Source organism: Poecilia reticulata, chromosome 7 (genome assembly GCF_904066995.2).
Source record: "Poecilia reticulata chromosome 7, P_reticulata-male-v2, whole genome shotgun sequence".
Classification (NCBI taxonomy): Eukaryota; Metazoa; Chordata; class Actinopteri; order Cyprinodontiformes; family Poeciliidae; genus Poecilia; species Poecilia reticulata.
In genome coordinates this window covers 13,816,205-13,836,345 of record NC_088836.1, presented here as the reverse complement: position 1 = coordinate 13,836,345, position 20,141 = coordinate 13,816,205, and the positions used below count along the sequence as shown (strand labels likewise).

At 40.6% G+C, this 20,141-nt stretch overlaps 2 protein-coding genes and 1 non-coding gene across 31 annotated transcripts in view; 2 read left to right on the top strand and 1 right to left on the bottom strand.

Annotated features, from left to right (window-relative positions):
• kif1b (kinesin family member 1B) overlaps nucleotides 1-8,806 on the top strand; it is a 67,741-nt gene extending 58,935 nt beyond the window's left edge. For all 29 annotated transcript variants that reach the window (XM_081608916.1, XM_081608930.1, XM_081608914.1 and 26 more), the window contains 9 exons: nucleotides 844-905; nucleotides 993-1,138; nucleotides 2,123-2,383; nucleotides 2,465-2,536; nucleotides 2,619-2,740; nucleotides 3,892-4,044; nucleotides 4,662-4,854; nucleotides 5,735-5,853; nucleotides 5,939-8,806. In XM_081608916.1, the coding sequence (XP_081465042.1) occupies nucleotides 844-905; nucleotides 993-1,138; nucleotides 2,123-2,383; nucleotides 2,465-2,536; nucleotides 2,619-2,740; nucleotides 3,892-4,044; nucleotides 4,662-4,854; nucleotides 5,735-5,853; nucleotides 5,939-5,981 (1,171 nt within the window). In that variant the 3' untranslated portion in view covers nucleotides 5,982-8,806. The remainder of the gene's footprint in view (nucleotides 1-843; nucleotides 906-992; nucleotides 1,139-2,122; nucleotides 2,384-2,464; nucleotides 2,537-2,618; nucleotides 2,741-3,891; nucleotides 4,045-4,661; nucleotides 4,855-5,734; nucleotides 5,854-5,938) is intronic.
• A 1,791-nt stretch (nucleotides 8,807-10,597) lies between these two features.
• Nucleotides 10,598-16,541, top strand: pgd (phosphogluconate dehydrogenase). The gene is made up of 13 exons (XM_008413411.3): nucleotides 10,598-10,755; nucleotides 11,171-11,246; nucleotides 11,354-11,533; nucleotides 12,052-12,117; nucleotides 12,206-12,324; nucleotides 12,445-12,514; nucleotides 12,606-12,740; nucleotides 12,818-13,007; nucleotides 13,933-14,063; nucleotides 15,018-15,151; nucleotides 15,473-15,572; nucleotides 15,934-16,056; nucleotides 16,379-16,541. The coding sequence occupies exons 1-13, from the start codon at nucleotides 10,748-10,750 to the stop codon at nucleotides 16,496-16,498; spliced, it is 1,452 nt and encodes a 483-aa protein (XP_008411633.2). The 5' UTR covers nucleotides 10,598-10,747; the 3' UTR covers nucleotides 16,499-16,541.
• A 3,256-nt stretch (nucleotides 16,542-19,797) lies between these two features.
• On the bottom strand, nucleotides 19,798-20,013 carry LOC145552387 (small nucleolar RNA U3). Its single transcript, XR_014088422.1, has one exon. It is a non-coding gene; the product is annotated as a small nucleolar RNA U3 (small nucleolar RNA).
• Between the last annotated feature and the right edge of the window lie 128 nt (nucleotides 20,014-20,141).

Sequence of the window (20,141 nt, the reverse complement as noted above, 5' to 3'; positions counted from 1 at the left end):
CCTGCAGGTTGATGCACTTTGGTGCATCTATTAATAAAAATTTATAGCACTCCAATAAAAAAGCCAATCTGAGTTTTGAGGTTCTGTTTTGCGTACTACATTAGTCTGCTGATTAAAGTTTTGCTTTTTGACCGGGAGTGTAAAACATGATTTTACTGTCAGTGCAAAACTCTGACAGAAATATTTGAATCGATGTTTTACATTTTCATAGAATAAATGAAATGATTGGCTGTAGTAATTGTAATCAGTGACATCTGTGTGTGTGTGTGTGTGTGTGTGTGTGTGTGTGTGTGTGTGTGTGTGTGTGTGTGTGTGTGTGTGTGTGTGTGTGTGTGTGTGTGTGTGTGTACGTGTGCATGTGCGTGTGTTCCCCTGAGAATGTGGACACTTCTCAGAGATTTACAGATGGCTACAAATATTTCTACATCCAGCATTTCCATTACTGAGGGAGAATGTTGCTGTAAAACATTCGGTATTTCTGTTATCCGCTGGTCTGAAGCATAAAAGTAGTTTTAACAAACAGCAGAAAACCAGCTTCGTACTCCTTTAATTCTTCTTGTGTATTAATTATTTTAAGTTCTTCTCTGGTACTTTGAATAGCTAACTTTAAGACTTAGCTTTAAGTCTTAAAGCTAAGTCTAAATGTGGTCACCAAAGCCCCGGTTGCATTTAGGTATGGTGTGTTCGTTGACCATAAAATAGATTGTATTCTTTTGGTTCTTGACCATACAATCATGTGAAGTCTGTTCAAGCTGAAATCAATCTCCAATTATTACCACGCCTCATACTCTTTTGGCAGAACTTTTCATTTAATTAATATATTCTTTTGCTGCTTTGTTGCAGCAATCGCGTCACCGGCATCTATGAGCTCAGCCTGTGCAAGATGTCTGACACTGGAAGCCCTGGTAAACGAGGAGAAAACGATTTCAAAGAAACATCTGAATAGTTGCTTTTACACTTTTTGTGTTGACAAGCCGGGTTCTCCTGCGCAGGGATGCAGCGGAGGAGGAGGAAGGTTCTGGACACTTCGGTGGCCTATGTGCGAGGGGAGGAGAACCTGGCCGGATGGAGGCCCAGAGGGGACAGTTTGATCCTGGAGCACCAGTGGGAGCTGGAGAAACTCGAGCAGCTACATGAGGTGGGAACTTGGAAATCAGATTTGACATTCACAATACGTTTCAAATCATTTTAAACTTACTCATAGGAAGGTTGGATGCTAGACTCTTATAAACCAGTTGGTCAAAAAGATAAATAAAAAATCACTGGCAGGAATATTATATTGACCCTATGTGAAAGAGAACAGAGTGTTTATCGTCCAGCTCAAATTTAGCTGGACTATAAATTGTCCCACTAATTATTGCAATACACGATAATGTGCCAGAGCAATGTTTTGAGTTCATTTTCAAGTAATATATTGATAATAGAATAATATTGCAACTTCAAAGACCAATTAAGTTTAATTTTGTAAAGAGCACTTTACATTTGGGGTGCACCTATTGCAGTTTTCCATATGGTCGCTAAAGACCAATCTTTAAAAGGAAAAATTATTTATTTATTTATTTTTGTCTGAAATGTTTCCAAATATAGCAAAAAGTAAACGTGCAGACATGACCGTGGGTCTGTCGGTCAAACCTCTGTCATAGCAGAGCAAAAGAGGGCAGTGGCTGATTTTCAGACCTTTGCCAAAGTAGATCAAATTGGTGGATGTGATCGGCTCCACATGCAAGTATCGAATGATCGCCGATCTCCCAAAATTAAGGAAATCGGGGTGGATTTATCGGCGCACCCCTACTTAACGCTGCAACTAGAAGACATTTTAAATATCCAAAGTAAAACACAACAACCAACAACAAAACATAAAACTGAAATAACAACCTGTATATAAGCAAAGCCATAAATAAAATGAATTATGAAGTCTCTGTAAAGCAAAACTGCCCTTCAAAAAAATATTAATCATCACAATGGAAAGTTACCAAGTTCAGTTTAATTTATCACGCGGTTAACTGCTCATTGAGACAGGCTCAGTTCCCTTTCTGTGTCATGTTCTTTTGCTGCTGTGAAAACCTGCAGCTCGAATAACTCCTGATGATGTAAAAATAAAAGAACTTGTACCTCCCCTCAGGTGGAGAAGACCCGTCACCTCCTCCTGCTGAGGGAGAAGCTGGGAGAGGCGCCTCCGGTGGGAACGACTCCCACCGCCAAGTCCCTGAGCGAGTCTCTGTCCCCCAGCATGAGCTCGGGGACCCTGTCCACCTCCACCTCCATCTCCTCTCAGATCTCCAGCGCCACTTGCGAGAGCGCCATCACGCCCAGCGAGAGCAGCGGCTACGACTCGGCGGACATCGAGAGCCTGGTGGACCGCGAGAAGGAGCTCGCCTCCAAGGTGAGGAGAAATCTCACACGCGGCCGGAAAGCACGCCGGCGATTTCTGAGCTTCCTGGAGCTGACGGATGTTGTGTTGCAGTGTCTGCGCCTGCTGACGCACACCTTCAACAGCGACTACAGCCAGGTGGTGAACAGCATCAGCGACTGCAAGGTGAGAAACGATGCGGATGTTTTCCTCGCTCCGGTCACGTTTGACCGGGTAAACACTGGTAACGTTTTGCCTTCCTCTCCAGCTGTCTGACATCTCGCCCATCGGACGAGACCCATCGGTGACCAGCTTAAGCAGCGCCACCCTCACGCCCTCCTCCACCTGCCCCTCCCTGGCTGACTCCCGCTGCAGCTCCTTAGACCAAAAGTAATAATGTTCTCCTTGTCTTGGGGCATTATTAGCCACGGAGGATGTGGATATTAGCTGTTTTGATTTTTATTTTCTCCAGCTAGTTTTACCATTTACGAAATAGATGTAAACAAAAACTATACGCAGTTTGCATTTAAGATACAAAGAGAAAGCCTTTTCTCTGTTATTGTGTTATACTCAAAAACGTTTGAGTGGTGTAGTTTTAGCTTCACCTGGTTCAAATTCTGTTAAAAGAAAATCTCTTATCAGCTCCTTTTGCTGTCTAATTATTAATCGAGCAGCTCTCTCTGAGCAGCCTTTGATCAAACAAAGTGTTAACACTTATTAATCATTGTGAGTCTTAAAGGTTTCCTCTTGTAAGTAGACTTGTGGCTTAAGTCTCTACTTTTTATGCGACTAAAAGTTTCAGCTCCGTTGAACTTTGCCTCCCCTCCCATCCCTCTGGCACCCTGAGCTCTTCTTCTTCTCCTCCCCCCCTCGGCTTTTTTGTGTTTTAAATTTTTACGACGGGTCTGGTTTCTTTCCGCTTTGTCGTCATTCCTGAACTTCCTGACTTGTAGCATGTCGTAGTAGTTTCTACTTGTGTGTGCACGGCTCTCCAAAAAAAACTAATTTTCAGTTTGCCAATCATCTGTAAAAAAAACAACAAAAAAAACAAAAAACAAAGTCTTATCAGTGTTATTTGTCTCCCAAAATAAGTTTAATTTAACTTTTTGCTTAATCCAAAAATTGATCAACACATTAGCCTTATTAAATGAAGCAGAAACAGCTGAAATTTTCACATTTTTATGTTTAAAATAAACACCAAAATGAATACAACAATGAAACAGAATGCAATGCATTGCATTTTTAGTTTCTTTATTCTTCTTACTTAAAAATTGAACTGAATTATTTATTTCCATCTTTTAATGTATTTTGAATAATGTATAAAAAAGGTTTACATTAAAAATTGACAGAATGTTCTTTTTTTAAATCTATTTAAATGTCGGAATAATCGATACAACAATAGAGTTACTAAAATAAAGCAAGTTTGATGGTCGTACAACAAGATCTTATAAAACAATTGTTTTCAGCATAATGCATTAGGAGTGCATTTAAATCATATGGTGGACAATTTTGACATTAACTTTTTTCTTTCGGTCTTAAAGGACACCAGAGAACAACTCCCGTGCCTCCAGTCCCTCCTGCTCGGACTACGAGAACTTCCCAATGGTTCCCACTCTGGAGATGTCCTACCTTGCTCGGGCTGGAAAGAACGAGTTCTTAAACTTGGTGCCTGATATTGAGGAAATGAGGCCGGGGTTAGTAATAAATGATGGCGGCTCATCTGAAATGGTGTTGGATTGTCTGACCTGCATTAGTTGTGTAGGGAAGGCGTTATTACAGCTTCAAGGTCCATCCTGGATGATGTCAGAGGATCAAATAATTAGGAAAACAAAGTCATTAAAATATACTTATATATACTTATATATATTTTGTTGTATCATCTGTGGCGAAGATACAACAAAAGTAGCCTGCAGAAACTTTATGTGGCCTACAATGACGGCATGAGGCTCCTACTCAGAGTGCCTAGATGGAGCAGTGCTAGCCATATGTTTGTACATAATAATGTTCCCACATGCGCAGCTGTGCTCAGGAATCTCATGTATAGATGTATGTGTAGATTTTCTGTGTCATGCAATAATATAATTGCAATTTTAGTAAATCCTGTTTTTAGTACAGTGAGATTTTTCTCAAGATTGTGGAAACATTGGTGTCATCATTTATTTGTGACTCAGTGAATGTCATGTTTTTTTATTTATTTTTATTTTATTTTATTTTTATTTTATTATTTTTCTCTTATTTCCTTTTTTATGGACCTTTTTGGTCTGGAATAAAGATTGATTGATTGATTGATTATATATTTGCTTCATTTCAGGTCTGTGGTGTCGAAGAAAGGTTTCCTCAGCTTCATGGAGCCGCGCTCCAACACGTGGGTGAAGCACTTTGTGGTCGTTCGCCGCCCGTACGTCTTCATCTACAACAGCGACAAGGACCCGGTGGAGCGAGGCGTCCTCAACCTCTCCACGGCCCAGGTGGAATACAGCGAAGACCAGCAGGCCATGCTCAAGGTGCTCGTCTGTTTCAGCCTCTTTGAATCAGAAGTTTCATAATAAGTGTAAATGTTATACTAAGTTCGGGCTTTCATTGATCTGTTTGAGCTGCTGCTTTTTCCAGGGTGGATTGATTATACAACATAAGGCTTCAGTCATTTTTATGAACTAGAACCTTATTTTATTGTGGGTTTTCATCAATCAGGACCTCTTTATCAGAATAAGTGACCCTCTGTGGGTGGCAGAGAAACCTGATGCTTCCCCCCCCCCCCCCCACCCCCCAACCCCCATTAACAAGTTTCTGGCACAATTTAATCTGGACTTTAGGCCTCTTCCTTTGGCAGGATTGGTTCATAAAACGTCCTGAAGCTTAATGCTGCTTCAGTTTGCCTTTTGAGATTGTTATTTTGTCATAACACTCAACCCTGTCCAAATATCAACCATCTGACCTGAACTGTGACCCTCAGATGTAAGACAAGTGATGTTCAGGAACAAGTCAGGAATGTTCTGGAACACGAGCATCGCCAGCAGTGAGCTTGGCGTCACGTCAACATGGACTGCGAAGAACCGAGATCGAAAGAATTCTGGAACGGTCTTGATCGAAACCAACCAAGGATCTTTGCCAGAAAACCAACCAACTCAAAGGAGATCCGCTAGTTCTGATAAGAGTGATCAAATGTCCAGCCAGAATTATACTGTGAGCTTTTAGGTGGCGTCTAAAGGGGGGAGAGTGCTCTCTCAACTTTTCTTTCATTCAGCCAAATATCAGTGCACCCACTTCTTCTTTTGGAAAATCGTTGGCTTAAACCTAATTATTTAGTCTCTCCACCTCGGAAAAGTAACTTTTCCGGTCGGTCTGATGAAGCTGCGTCTCATGATGAACATTTGATGTTTGCAGACTCCCAACACGTTTGCGGTGTGCACAAAGCATCGAGGAATCCTTCTGCAGGCCAACAACGAGAAAGACATGAACGACTGGCTGTATGCCTTCAACCCTCTGCTGGCAGGGACGATAAGGTACTGCTATGCTTTTACATATGGCGTCTTCAGTTCCTCTTGAATGACTGCACCTTTGCCTCACCGCAACATGTCGTCCCCTCAGATCGAAGCTGGCGAGGAGGCGCAGCGGCCTGATGAAGAACTGAGCGGAGCGGAGGAACCCCCCCGGCTCTCGCTCTCTCTGAGCAGCCTTTGATCAAACAAAGTGTTAACACTTATTAATCATTGTGAGTCTTAAAGGTTTCCTCTTGTAAGTAGACTTGTGGCTTAAGTCTCTACTTTTCATGCGACTAAAAGTTTCAGCTCCGTTGAACTTTGCCTCCCCTCCCATCCCTCTGGCACCCTGAGCTCTTCTTCTTCTCCTCCCCCCCTCGGCTTTTTTGTGTTTTAAATTTTTACGACGGGTCTGGTTTCTTTCCGCTTTGTCGTCATTCCTGAACTTCCTGACTTGTAGCATGTCGTAGTAGTTTCTACTTGTGTGTGCACGGCTCTCCAAAAAAAACTAATTTTCAGTTTGCCAATCATCTGTAAAAAAAACAACAAAAAAAAACAAAAAACAAAGTCTTATCAGTGTTATTTGTCTCCCAAAATAAGTTTAATAATAAGTTTAATAAGTTTTCGATAACGTGCTCGGATAAGAAGTGCAGCAGCAGTCCCCAGGAGAACACCAGGTTTGCTCCCTGAAAACAACTCAAATCGCAAAAAAAAAAAAAAAAAAAAGTTAAAAATCTGCAAATGTATCAAAGCGATCTCTTAGTTATGCTCTATTACTTACTATTAGTATTGCTTTCCTTTTTTTTAATTTTTATCTAGAAGAGAATTGTGAAGCCAAACTTAAAATTACAAGCTTAAAAGTTAAATTCCTGTCGACCTCGGCACCAAATCATCCGTGATGCTTGGATCCCGCCTCTCAGCCTCTGTACATACACCAACTCCCAGGTAGTGGCCAGTGTCAGTCCGTGCATTTGTGCAAACATTAAAAAAACAAACAAAAAAACTTGCTTACTGGATAAAAACAAGCAAAAATGTACAACTTTTGTACGGGTAGTTCCTGCAGGAGTACTTATTTTTCCGTTTGGTGTTGCACCGTAAGAAGGACGTGAGGGGGGAGATACGGGAGAGAAATAAGAGAGAGAGAGAAATGAGAGAGAGAGAGAAATAAGAGAGAGAGAGAACAGCTCATTGCTTAAAACACTGCAATACTCAGAGTTAGGCTGTTGTTAGGCTGTTCTTTCTGCTTCTACAGCTAACATAAACCCAAACTTTCTTACCCCACTGTCACGTATGTGTATGAAACTAAAGATGCGATTAGAAGTGAAGAAGTTGCTGGGTTGCGAGAGTTAAACGAGGTGATGAAGCTGCTCAGACACAGCCTGAGGAGGAGGAAGAGGATGATGATGAAACGTTCCCCTCGTTGGGAAAAACTTCTAAAATGAAGTTTTGTCTATTTCAGCACCAACAAACATGACCACTTCTTCATTTTCTGTTCAGCTTCCTGAATTGAAACTTCTCCAACCCATCTAACTCTTTTTTCCCCCCCTTCTTTTTAAAATAATTTTTATTTCTCAAAGTTTTTTTATTTTATTTGAAATGTAAAAAAAAGGGCATTTACTTATTTAATTTTTTTTAAACCAGCATTTATTGGTGTTGCACGTTTTGTTTTTGCACATTAACTCGCATCTATAGCAAGGTCAGGTAACAGCAGGATTATATCCGAGCTTCAGGAACAAGAACGAGAGCACATATCAGAGCTACACTGGATGAAAAGATGAAAGGGACGACGTGGAGAAAGGGTTTTTTTGTTTTTGTTGTTGGTGAGGATGTTTGCTTGGTGCCTCCGTCTCTGCGCAGAAGGGCGTAGTTAAACTCTGGCCTACCAACCAGCAGTTTGCCCGCTGACACAAGAGCAGAAACGGAGGTGCCTGCGATAATTAAATCTCTGATCACAGGTCAGGAAACCTGCTGGTCAGGGAGTGCTTAAAGAACCCATCGTAGAATATAAACCGTGCGTCTATGCATTCATTAGGAGATGGCAGGGGGGAAAAGTGCTGCTTTTTCATATGGAATAACATCAGAGCAAACATTTTCACCCCAAGCGGGTAATTTTCAGAAGTATATTATTATGGATTATTTGTTTATCGTTTAAAAAAAAATGTACATATTAGTTTGCAGCTCTTTGCACATATTAATAAAAGGTTCAACTAACTGATCAAGTGAAGTCTGTGTGGTTTAGTTGTTCTGCTCATAATGAACCAAATGAAGGTTTGGCAGCCTGAACTGTGAGAGAGAGTTGAATGTAGGACCTGGGGTGTTTGGTTTTTGTCGTTTTTCACCATTTCTTTAAAAGGGACCTAAGATGTGACCCACTGCACCTTTTTTTGTTTTTTTTTCCGCATGGAGGCGAGTTACATTAGTGCTTCCTCTTTACCAGAAAGCGGTTCACGTGTCTGCTCTCGTCTTTTGAAGAGATATTTGCTAACGACGCACGGTGGCCAGGTGTCTGAAATCTTAATAAAAGGTTATTTTTATTAGTTTATTTAATCTAATATCAGGGAATATAACACATCGTAGCTATAGACTAAAATTATGATAGAACTCTTTAATGTGACTTTTTTTTTTTTTCCGTTGATGCCTTTCAAACAAAACTAGTCCTGATATCTCCATCAGCCCCCCTCTGACAGTATCTTTGGGATTCGTGCATTAAGAATAAAAGGACAAGACATGAACATTTTACCGCTGTACATTATTTGTCAGACTGGTTTCATTTTCATACTTATTTTGTAAATATCTATGTTGTACGGAGCTTGAACTAAACTGTAAATATGTTTACTGTATTTGTAATAATTATAATCCATCCGCTGTATAGCATAGATGTGTCATGCAGATATCCTAACTCTGTGTACGGTAATCTTGCACCACTGAACTGTTTAGTGAATGAGGCAACAATAAAAAAAGAAAATTGCAAACTGCATTAGCAGAATGTGTGATGTCTGCTTTGTTTTTGTTTTTTTCTTTGTCAAATGAAGTTTATTTGAACAGCACAGCTCAGCAACAATAAAGTTCAAATTGCTTTACATGATAACAAACGTAACACAAGAAGCAATTATGAAACAAGCAACAAACACTATTTTGTCAAATGCCGTCATCAAAATAAAGAAAACGTCTTCATTCTCAGCTTTGCATTTTTTTGAGACGATAATTTACTAGAATTTATGACTGAAAGAAAGTAATATGGAAAAAAATGGTAAACCAGATAAATCTGCAGCGCTTACTCAGAAATAGTTATGGTTGCTCCTTTTCGTTAAACTTGACTAAAAAGTGACCCATATTCTGATAACAGTCGCTCAAAAAATCCAAAATGGAAAACACTTAACCCTCCCAAAATAGGAATCTGAATTTATTTATTTCAGTAAGGCTAACATTCAGATCAATGTTTCGGATCAATAATGATTTACAGATTCTTTTTCTATCTCAGACTGCAGAACTTTGTTTCACTAAGATATTGCATATAGAAATATATATTTTACATCCCTCAAATACTTGAAAGCATGTTAATTTTGCCCATTGTGAAATCACTACTGGTACAATAATTTTCTGAAAGAGATTTTTCCTATCCTATCACTTTAAATAGCACCTAATAAAAACAACCCAGCTGAAGGTTGGATTGGTCATATTGGGTGCAACTAGATTATGCTACTGCAATAGAATAAGACTTTTTATTCATCTTTTCCAGGGAGGAAATAAAATAAGTCCACTTAAGTACGGGACAAATATAGCTCTGTTTGAGATTCTTTACATCTGAAGTCTTCAACCTTACTTATCCTGTTGTTCTGACAGTCTGGCTTAATCCAGAACACAGTGGATTTTTATGGTTGTTTTTCTTTTTTTAAGTCTAATGTAACAAAAGTATTATTGATTTCTGTGCACTTTCAGATGCGGTAAAACAAATTAATTTCTATGGTTAGCAAGATTTTATGTTTTTGCTGGGTGAACTACAGGTCCAGATTAACTCACTACATGACCTTCGCCATCAGTTGACGGAGCACCAGCCTGTCCCCTATCAAATGTCTGTTCATTTTTACTTAAATATTTTTCCATATCTCATCGAAAATCTTTTGAGACTCATTGTTCTGTTTCACAATAAAATACAAAAACAGCTAATTATTTTTACATTTGTAGCTTTGGGAGGGTCATTTGATGTGAGTTCATGACAACTTACTATAAGGACATAACATTGTCAGGTTATTAATCTTAATGTAACACCTTATAAGAATATTTTACACCACAATTATCTTTTATGTTTACTTGCATGAACAGTTTAAATAACTTTTTATTTTATTTATTTAGTTATTTTTTACAAAGTTTAAATAGTTTGGGGTTTATGGCATGGTTTACTGAATTCCCACTTAATGTATGTGGGATTTTTTTAAATTTATGTATAAAAATAAGAGTTAAATTAGTTTCAGTCAAGAGTTTAGAAATTAATGGAATTGTTTAATCACATGAAATTAAAACGTGAGCTGAGAGGCCGCCTTTCATTTTTTATTTATGTGCAAAACTTTGATTCTTTATTAGTATTTTTAAACAGGCGCACTTTAGCCAAGCCGTAAAGCTTCAATGTGGGTGTAACCAGTGCCATGTGTAACGCGATTGAGCACCGAACCAGCCAATAGGAGGCGGGATACCTCTGGTCAGCTTTGTGGACCAATTAGAATTCTCGGCCAATGTGCGTTGCGTCATCTAGGCGGCCTCTGATTGGTGAATACTGTATGTGGGTGTACGTAATCTGTTGGATCACGTTTGGAACAGAGGAAGGAGGAAGCAAGCACCGAGAGAGGAGAACCCGAGGAGAAGCAGCTCGACTCTCATTTTACCTCGTCTTACCTTCCACCTACTTTACCCGAGGAAAATCATGGCTCAGTAAGTTTTCTAAATACGCTGCACTTATTTTGGCAGTGGCACAACGATTGGTTGCTGTCGACGTTTATGCTTTAGATTGAGCAATTCCTTAGCCTGTTTTAAAAGGGGTAATTTTCTCTGTTGCAAAGTTTTAGTAGTTTTCTTGCCGAGTATCTAAAAAACTCTTGCCATAAGTACAAATAAATATTTGACATGACATTTAACATGTAAAACTACACGGATTAGTGACTCAGTAATAACATTGTACTCTGGGAATTGAAGTCATCTTGGACTCTGCTCTTTAGGCCCTTTATTTTAGTAAAAGAGCCAGGAAACCCATACCAAAGTGATGTAAACATTTTTTACTGTTCCAGTCTGATGCCAATCTGCCATCAGGTCCTGACATTATGTATTATAAGACTCCTCTTGATTTCAGAGCAGACATTGCACTCATTGGGTTGGCCGTCATGGGCCAAAACCTCATCATGAACATGAACGACCATGGCTTTGTGGCAAGTCCCTGATTTTCCTTTCTTTACATTTCTCCCTGGCACATCATGTTCTGCTGCTGCTGTGAGTTTTTTTTCTCCTCAGTAAGAGCAACATCTCTGCTCTGCAGGTCTGCGCTTACAACAGAACCGTCTCCAAGGTGCACGACTTCCTGCAGAACGAGGCAAAGGGCTCGAAGGTGGTTGGAGCCGAGTCCCTGGAGGACATGGTGTCCAAGCTGAAGAAGCCCAGGAGGATCATCCTGCTGGTTAAGGCTGGACAGGCAGTGGATGACTTCATTGATAAACTGGTTGGTGTTTTTCCACCAAAACATCAGAAAAAAAAAACAAAAAAAAACCATCATACTAAACTAAGAAGTATTGTATTCTTAAGAATCCAATTTTATGGTAACCTTGAATAAATATACCCATAATTTCTGCATATTTACACAGAGATTTGAAACGAAACAACCTACTTGAACAATTTTTAATTTAATTAGAGAAGGAGTAATTATTATATTATTATTTTTTGAGTTTAATTTAAAAAAAAAATCAAGTTAAGATTTAAGACAGTTGCTTTGATGTATAATTTCATATTCTGTTGGATTTAAAACCGAAAATCTGTAGAAAAGAAATCTGAAATCATCAGATCAGACTTCAAAAAGAACAGAAATTCAGTATCATGATTGGTGCATCTCTATTTTAAACTTTGGAGCATCATCACGTAAGCTGTTAGCAGTTATGAAATAATTTCATTTTTAAAAGCTCAGTATGCCTTCATTCTGATGACCTTAAATCCACTTCATATCCTTTTTTTTTTTTTTAACAGGTTCCTCTGTTACAAGCCGGAGACATCATTATCGACGGAGGCAACTCCGAGTACAGAGACACGACTGTGAGTCACAGAAGTTTGGCAGAAAGTTTTTTTTTTTTTGTTTCCCAGCATACATTTTCAAAGTTGCTCTTGTGTTTTGGTCACACAGCGGCGGTGTAAGAGCCTGAAAGAGAAGGGCTTGCTGTTCGTTGGGAGCGGAGTCAGCGGTGGAGAGGAGGGAGCTCGCTATGGCCCCTCGCTCATGCCTGGGGGACATAAGGAGGCCTGGTGGGTCCTAAAAAAAAAAATGACTGAAAGTTTCCCTTTTTTTTTTCTTTTGTGGTTAAAAGTTCATGTTTGCAATTAACTGGTTAAATATAAACATTTTGATGTTATTCATTTTTAAAGGCCGCATATCAAAGACATCTTCCAGAGCATTGCTGCTAAGGTTGGGACAGGAGAGCCCTGCTGTGACTGGGTGGGTGCAGCCGTTCCTTCTTTAAGCATTTAGGATCCAGCCGCTCCGGCTGCGCGCCGTCGGCTGACGGCGTTGTGCGTTTGTCGGGCAGGTCGGAGACGAGGGCGCGGGTCACTTTGTGAAAATGGTCCACAACGGCATCGAGTACGGAGACATGCAGCTGATCTGCGAGGCCTACCACCTGATGAAGGACGTCCTGGGGATGGATCACGACGAGATGGCGAAGGTGGGGTTCGGGAAGAGAGCGTCCGTCGACGTCTTTTCTCCCATCGTGTTAACTCCCTTCTGTTTTAAAACGGTCAGGCGTTCGACAGCTGGAACAAGACGGAGCTGGACTCCTTCCTGATCGAGATCACGGCCAACATCCTTAAATACAAGGACGCCGACGGGACGCACCTGTTGCCCAAGATCCGCGACAGCGCCGGACAGAAGGGCACGGGGAAATGGACGGCCATTTCAGCCCTGGAGTACGGCACACCCGTCACTTTAATCGGTAGGAGGAAATCAGAAACCAGGAAGTTTCTTGTTTCCCCTTTGTCTTCCTGCAGTTCTGGTTTCTTTCAGTAAACTCCACTCCTTGTAACGAAAAGGATTACGACACACCTGGTAGGATTACAGCGTCAGACAGTTATTGAAGAGTAAAGGTCAGACTTATTTCAAGTCTGACCGTTTGTTGGCTGTGATCGATATGAGGCTGCAGGTTAAGAAGATTGGAGGCTTTTCTGGCTGCTTGCTGCTCTCTAGTGACATAAGAAGGATTTGGTTTTGTTGTTTACTTGTGTATTGTTGTGATTATCACAGAAGGACATGAAGTAAGGCTAATGTAAAAAAAAAAAAGAGCGAGAAAGAACTCACTCTAGGACACACAACTGTAAGTAAAGCAGTTCAGAGACGAAAAGTTGATCTTTTGTAGCATGAACCGGCTCGTTACCAAACCCATCCAGGCTTTGTTAGGATTAGCTTTTTTTTTAATGCCGTTCGCTCTGCTGCTGTCGGCCGCCGCACACTAAACAGAGCTTCATTGTGTGAGAAGTATCCCAGCTTGTGTGGAGCAGCAGTATGCCTGGGCATGGGGGGATGATTTCAGAGGCCTCATCAGTTTTTCTCTTGCATCATCTAACTGGGCAGTTTGTTTTTCGCAAAGTCATGCTGACTACACAGAGTCTTTACAGTAGAAAAGGATTTTACTATTTATGTGGCAAACCTTAAGATTTCTGCGTTCTGTGACATGCCCACTTAAATAATGCTGAGTCATGCTGATTGTAATCTTAACAGTGCTCTGTTGATAAGATTGTGCTGCTTTACGTTGGCTCCGCTACGTTCGCTCTGAGAGATTTCAGGAAATCTAATCGTCTTCTGTCCCTGAATCCATATTCACCAGCCTTTTCTCTCCTCCTCCCTTCTTTCCTGTGTCTCAGGGGAGGCCGTCTTTGCCAGATGCCTCTCCTCTCTGAAGGAAGAGCGGGTCCAGGCCAGCCGCAGCCTCTCCGGCCCCCAGGGGGTCAAATTCGACGGCAACAAGGCCGCTTTCCTGGAGGACATTAGGAAGGTATAGTTGAACAGCACAGAATGTGCCAGGCAGGAGATTGTGCTTCTGAAATACATTATTATTTTTTCATTTATTTATTTATTTATTTATTTATTTGTCAATATTTGTTTAACTGTGACTCATGAGGACTCTGGTGTCCTTGCAGACGATTTGGATAACATGGAAGCGTTTTCAGGCTGGCAGTTAAGGGGTTAAATCAACAACAGTAATATTCAGTCAAAATTGTAGCATTTCTCAAATATTTAAAAACTTAATCAATTTAAAAATTTGTTTGTCTCAGTACATTGTTAGCTACCTGCAAAATCTGCTTTCCCCGATGGCCATTAAGGAGCTAAAATTGTGATGTATGTTAGATTTTATTGTGCTACAGCTTAAGTGAGAAAATAAAGTTTCACAAAATCATCAGCAGTTTTGGCTGCAGATGTATCTGCATGAAATCAGAACCTGATTAACACAAATGCTGCTCCAGAAACCTGGTAAACTACGGTAAAATAGCAACAGATTAAACGGAAACGTAACAAAACTATATTAACACTAATGAAGTTTTGTAAACATCATAACTTGGAGTTTACTGTTGCTGCTGACTGGAGGATTTTATTTGACCTAAAACGGAGAAGTTGAGTTTCGCTCTGCTGCAGTCGTTGAATCTCTATGAAAGTTCAGAAAGTTCAAACCAAATTAACTCAATAATTGCATAAAAATGGCTACATTTAGAAAAGTGAGGCACAATTTAATAGCGATATCAACGTTGCCGCTTCCCAAATTATTATGAAGGACAAGCAGGTTTATTAAAGTGTTCCAATATTGACGTTTTGGGGAACTCAACTCCTGTTGAGCATGGCAGATTTCCTGTCTTAAACCTGAGCTGGTGGAAGTGTGAGCTCCTGCATATCGCAGCAGACTGTGCTTCAGAATATTCTGCCCTGTTAAAAGCGATTGCTTTTGTTTCTGCAGGCTCTCTACGCCTCCAAGATCATTTCCTACGCGCAGGGCTTCATGCTGCTGCGGCAGGCGGCCAAAGAGTTCGGCTGGACGCTCAACTACGGCGCCATCGCCCTGATGTGGCGAGGAGGCTGCATCATCCGAAGGTGCTGCTCGACCTCGTTTCATCCTCATTTTGTGCATGTTTTAATAAAAGACACGGGGCTTCAGTAGAGCGTCTTTCTGCTGCCTGAGAAAAAAAGCTTTACTGCTGCGGTGTTGAGGAAGTTAAATCGGATCTTTTTTTGCTATTGTGGTGTCGTAATGTGTGAATTTTAGAGGAAGAAAGTGCAGCCTTTGCTTTACAGTCAGATGGAGTGAAGAATGATGACACAGTGGTTGCAGCGCTGGTTTTCTGATGGAAAGTGTTGCATCAATCTAAATCACATGCGACATCTCTCTGTCTTTCTCTGTCTCTCTCTCTCCAGTGTTTTCCTCGGCAAAATCAAAGAGGCGTTTGACCGAGACGCTGACCTGCAGAACTTGTTGCTGGACAATTTTTTCAGCAATGCTGTGCAAGACTGCCAGGTATGAGGAAGTGGGAAGTCGAGCAAACCCAAGCTTACAACACCCACATTGACAAAGTCTATTTCCTTCTTTGTACAAAGAAAAGCTGTGATGCAAAGCAGTGACCTGTTGCTGTAACGTTCAGCTGTCTGCTAAAATCTCTCGACATTTTGGGTCAAGTAAATTCAGTCCAAGTTGTTGGAAAACGAAGCCTGGCAGCTGATTTAAAATTGACCGAACCCGTTTTAATTTAGACAGATTCACATGTTTAGGACTCGCTGCAAATATAAAATCTGTTCTTCCTGATCAGATGTGCTGCATGTAAGCAGCTTGGATGAAGATGTCATTTTCTGGTTGTTTTTTGTTTACCTTCTGTCTGTAGGAGTCATGGCGCAGAACGGTCTGCGCCGGCGTCCAGCACGGCATCCCGATGCCCTGCTTCACCACGGCTCTGTCCTTCTACGACGGATACAGACACGACATGCTGCCTGCCAACCTGCTGCAGGTAAATATGGCGACGGCTGCTGGGAATCGGCTCCCACTGAGAGCAGAGGGTCCAGTCAAAGTCTGGATCTAAATTTAGCTGATCTGTGGCAAAGAATGTAGCTGCATAAAGCTGGTGGAGACGTACCCTAAAAGACCTGCAGATGTGTGTTTTTGCTTAATCAAGTCAGGAAAGCTGAATTCAAATAAACATTTTTTTTTTTGTATTTGATTAAAATATTTAAAAACTATAACTTCCCTTCCAGTTCAAGATAATGTACCAATGTGTTGATCTATCACATAAAACTACAATTAAACACACGTGGCTTTGTTGTCGTTTTCAGGCCCAGAGGGACTACTTTGGCGCTCACACATACGAGCTGCTTTCAAACCCCGGGCAGTACATCCACACCAACTGGACGGGCCACGGCGGAAACGTCTCCTCTTCCTCCTACAACGCTTAACAACCACCGTCACCTGGTGCAAAAAAAAGAAAAACAAACAAACCCCAACAACAAATAAGATGAGTAAAAGAGGACGTTGCTCGGAAAAGAAGAGCCCGTGTCCCACATTCCAGCTCCATGACCAACCTCAAGCTTCATCCTGACTTTTACTCTTCAGAGACCTCTTGCAGTTTTATTTATCAAGCCATGGGACCATAGCGCGTGCGTTGCCTTCCTACTTCTGATCTGTTCTGCTGTAGCTGCAGTCACACACACACACACAACAACCCGTTGGCCTCATCTGGACACCAGGCTAACGTCCATCAGTCGTGTTTGACCCAGCGTCGACACTGGATTAAGGTGAAGGGTTGCACTGATCTGTAAAAGGCTAAATAAAGATCTCAATCCCTTTATAATTAGCTTTGATGGTCCTTATGCCGTGTGAGCTGTGAACAAAGACTGAGGTTTGTTTGTGTGTAACTCTAAATTAGGAAACTCATTACAGACTCCGGTAGCCGCACAGAGACAAACAGACAACTGGAAACAAATGGAGGCATTTGAATGTAAGCTTTAACGACATTGACACATCAAGAGTCATGATATGCAAATTCTCTTCTTCAAGTTTGAAGCAAAATATATAAGCATAAATTTGGGGTAAAGTGTAATTTAAGTTGTTGTCCAGCAGGGGGACCTGGGGCTTCTTTAGGCTGCAGAGTAAAAAAAGCCTCTGAGGAAACTAATCACATTGTTTTTTTTAGATTTCATTGGAATTTAAACTACTTAAATTGTATTTGTTGCAAGACTGACTGCTACCAGAGACCCTTCATTCCATCAACAACCACTCCTTAAACACACTTAAACGATATGATTTATGGTATTTAGGGTAAATATTATCAAAGTATTTTCGAACCTGAGTGTGACAGTTTGGGTCAGATTACTAAAACTTTGAGTGGATTGGACGTTCCAACAGAAAAATGATCCAAAACAAATTTAAACCGAACGTCAAACATAAGCACCCAGTTCCCGTTTAAATTAATTTCAAGATGTTTGCCGTGTAATCATCAATCAAGAAGAAAAGTTCAAATTAAAACTCCAAAATTAAATCAACAATGTGAGAAAAAACACAAACATATAAAACTAAATCAGTCAACCGTCCCTTGACTCTTTGAACATCGTCAAGCTGATGGTCAGATTGGGTTTAAAAAAAAAAATCCTCCTTTTGTTCTAATGCAACAGCTTCTCTGGGAATACTGCGTTACGTCACCAGCTTCAATAATAGATGGAGCAAAGCAGCAGCTACTACACCCACCACAGGGAAGGATGCTGCATCTGCCAACACAGCTGTTGCCACACTCACTGGTAATCAGCAAACAAAGCTTCATTACTCCTCGTCTTACCTTGGGAGACTCTTACGTTGATGTTGGCATAACGTTCCCCTTCCCTCGCCATGAGACACTTCAGACCTTTATTCCGTGTTGAAGCTTATATCTTACAGTAAATACAGCAAGACTCGGTAACCAGGTGAGGGTCACTGGATAAACTTTTCGGCTCGTCTTCTTGCAGACCCCTGATGATTAGCAGCTGTTGCATCAGAGCTCAGTGAAGCCTTATGGAGGTGAAACTGTGACTCATCTGCATTGAAGAGGACAGGCACTAAAGAGAGGTGATGAATAATGGAGCAGGTGATTGCATCAATTTCCCTTTGTCCACACAATGGATGTGGAACCAGTCTGAACTAATTCAGCAGTGTGAAATTTGTATTATTTTTTTTAGGGTGAGGTCAATTTCTTGCATAATAGAGCTCTAAAAAGTACAATCTCCAACTAAAATGTCGGGGGTTTGTGATGTAAAACCCTTTCTCACAAGTAAAGTGACATTATCCTGTACAATTCAACTAAAAAACAAGCCAGTCTGTTATTTTAAATGCATTGTGAGCAGGTGTGCTCCATTTGTGTTTTGTAAGGCAGACAGAAACTGTCGAGCTGTGGGAATAACTATTTAAGAATCAGACAACAGACTAGGTACCTTAAACGTTATGAAAAACTGGAGTATAACTTTGACTAGACCTCTATGAAAACACAGAGTAACAAGTCTTTTATATGCAATTAATATTTCCACAAACCTACAGCTGTAGATCAGGCAGCCTTTGCGCGTGTGTGAGTACAAAGAGCTTGGAAGTGGACGTTCATGCTGCTGACGTCAACACCAGCTGTGTGAATCAGGCACCAAAACACACAGACTGTCATTAGGCCAAAAATATTTTCCATTTTGTATTTTCTAATCAGCTGTCACAATTTAATCATTTCTAAAGTCATTTAGATGCATTTCATTGGTACTCATGTTTCCATCTATGAGCCAAAGACTGTGATGTTATTTGGTCTCTAATGTATCCTTTGGTATGAGTGTGTGTGCATGACTGTTGTTAAGAAACAACTGATAACTAACATCATTATTACATTTAGTTAACGTTTTTCTTTTTGTTTCTATTTTTTCGGTGTTACCAGCAGTCTATTTCTAACTTTCTTAATGCGTTGAAAAAAGATCCATTGAAATAATCAAGGTGCAACAGCACAACCTGCTGGAGGAAGACTGTAGCTACACTCCAACTAGTCAGGTTGAACACCTTATATTACACACATGTAGCTGCTGTCCTAGCAGAGCATAATAAATCCTTCCAGTCAGGAGGAATGGGGTCAAAGGTCCGGCAATCTACTGTGGAAGGATATTTAATCTGTCTCAAATTACTCATCTCTACCAAATGCAAAGATAAAACCAGAAGTTTAAACAAACTGAATACAAAAACAGCATATAATTGTTTGAGCAGATGAACGCGGCGACGCCTTCAAGCATCTGGAAATTGTTCCCAAGGATGAACCAGACCTGTGCAGCTGCATGATTGCTGATGTCTTAAGCAGTGCGCTCCAGATGTGCCTCCAATTAAATTAAATGTGTCAATTAACCTACCACAAGTTTCCAAAGCCATGACATAATCATCTGGGCTTTCCCCTCATTGGTGGTAATCGTCCTGATTTTGATGTCAGTAAGTTAATAAATATTCACATATTCTTCCATTATTTGTGGTGGCAAGTATAAATAATTTTGACATAAATTAAGAGAAGTTTGGCTGATTTGACTAAAGGCAGAGACAGAAAAAAAGATCCATATCATAATGTACAAGTAGAAACAGCCTTGATAATCTGGAGGGAGGATTAACCACAGGGAAAGAAAAGATGGAATTCACCACATACCAGTTTAAAAACATTTAAGGTTACTTCTCAAGTTTAAATAAAAAATCTATATTCTTTAACAATGTGCGCACAACCACTCTGATCATACTCCATCCCTCGCCGTCTCCAAGGAGACAGTGAACGATCATCAAATGCAAGGAACACGTGACGTCGGTCACCTTTCTATGCAAGCTTCCCGCTCAGGATAGAGTATCACCTACTCTTCATCGTGGTTAGCGAGACCATACACATTAGAAACACATTTCTCAAGTCACAAACTATAGAAATGATCCCTGAAAGTATAGTCTTAACTCACCACAACTCCTCCACGTCTTCTAGTACTAACCCCCTACCCTTCTCAGTGACGGTGCAGACAACGCGTTGAAATCTCTACAGGTAATTAATGTAAAACTTAATACAAACCCCGTTTAGGTGGT

What these genes read in the sequence shown, in the direction of transcription:
- pgd (XM_008413411.3), top strand. An exon ending in ATCACGACGAGATGGCGAAG is followed by an intron (nt 12,741 to 12,817) that starts GTGGGGTTCGGG and finishes TAAAACGGTCAG; the next exon opens with GCGTTCGACAGCTGGAACAA. An exon ending in CACACCCGTCACTTTAATCG is followed by an intron (nt 13,008 to 13,932) that starts GTAGGAGGAAAT and finishes CCTGTGTCTCAG; the next exon opens with GGGAGGCCGTCTTTGCCAGA.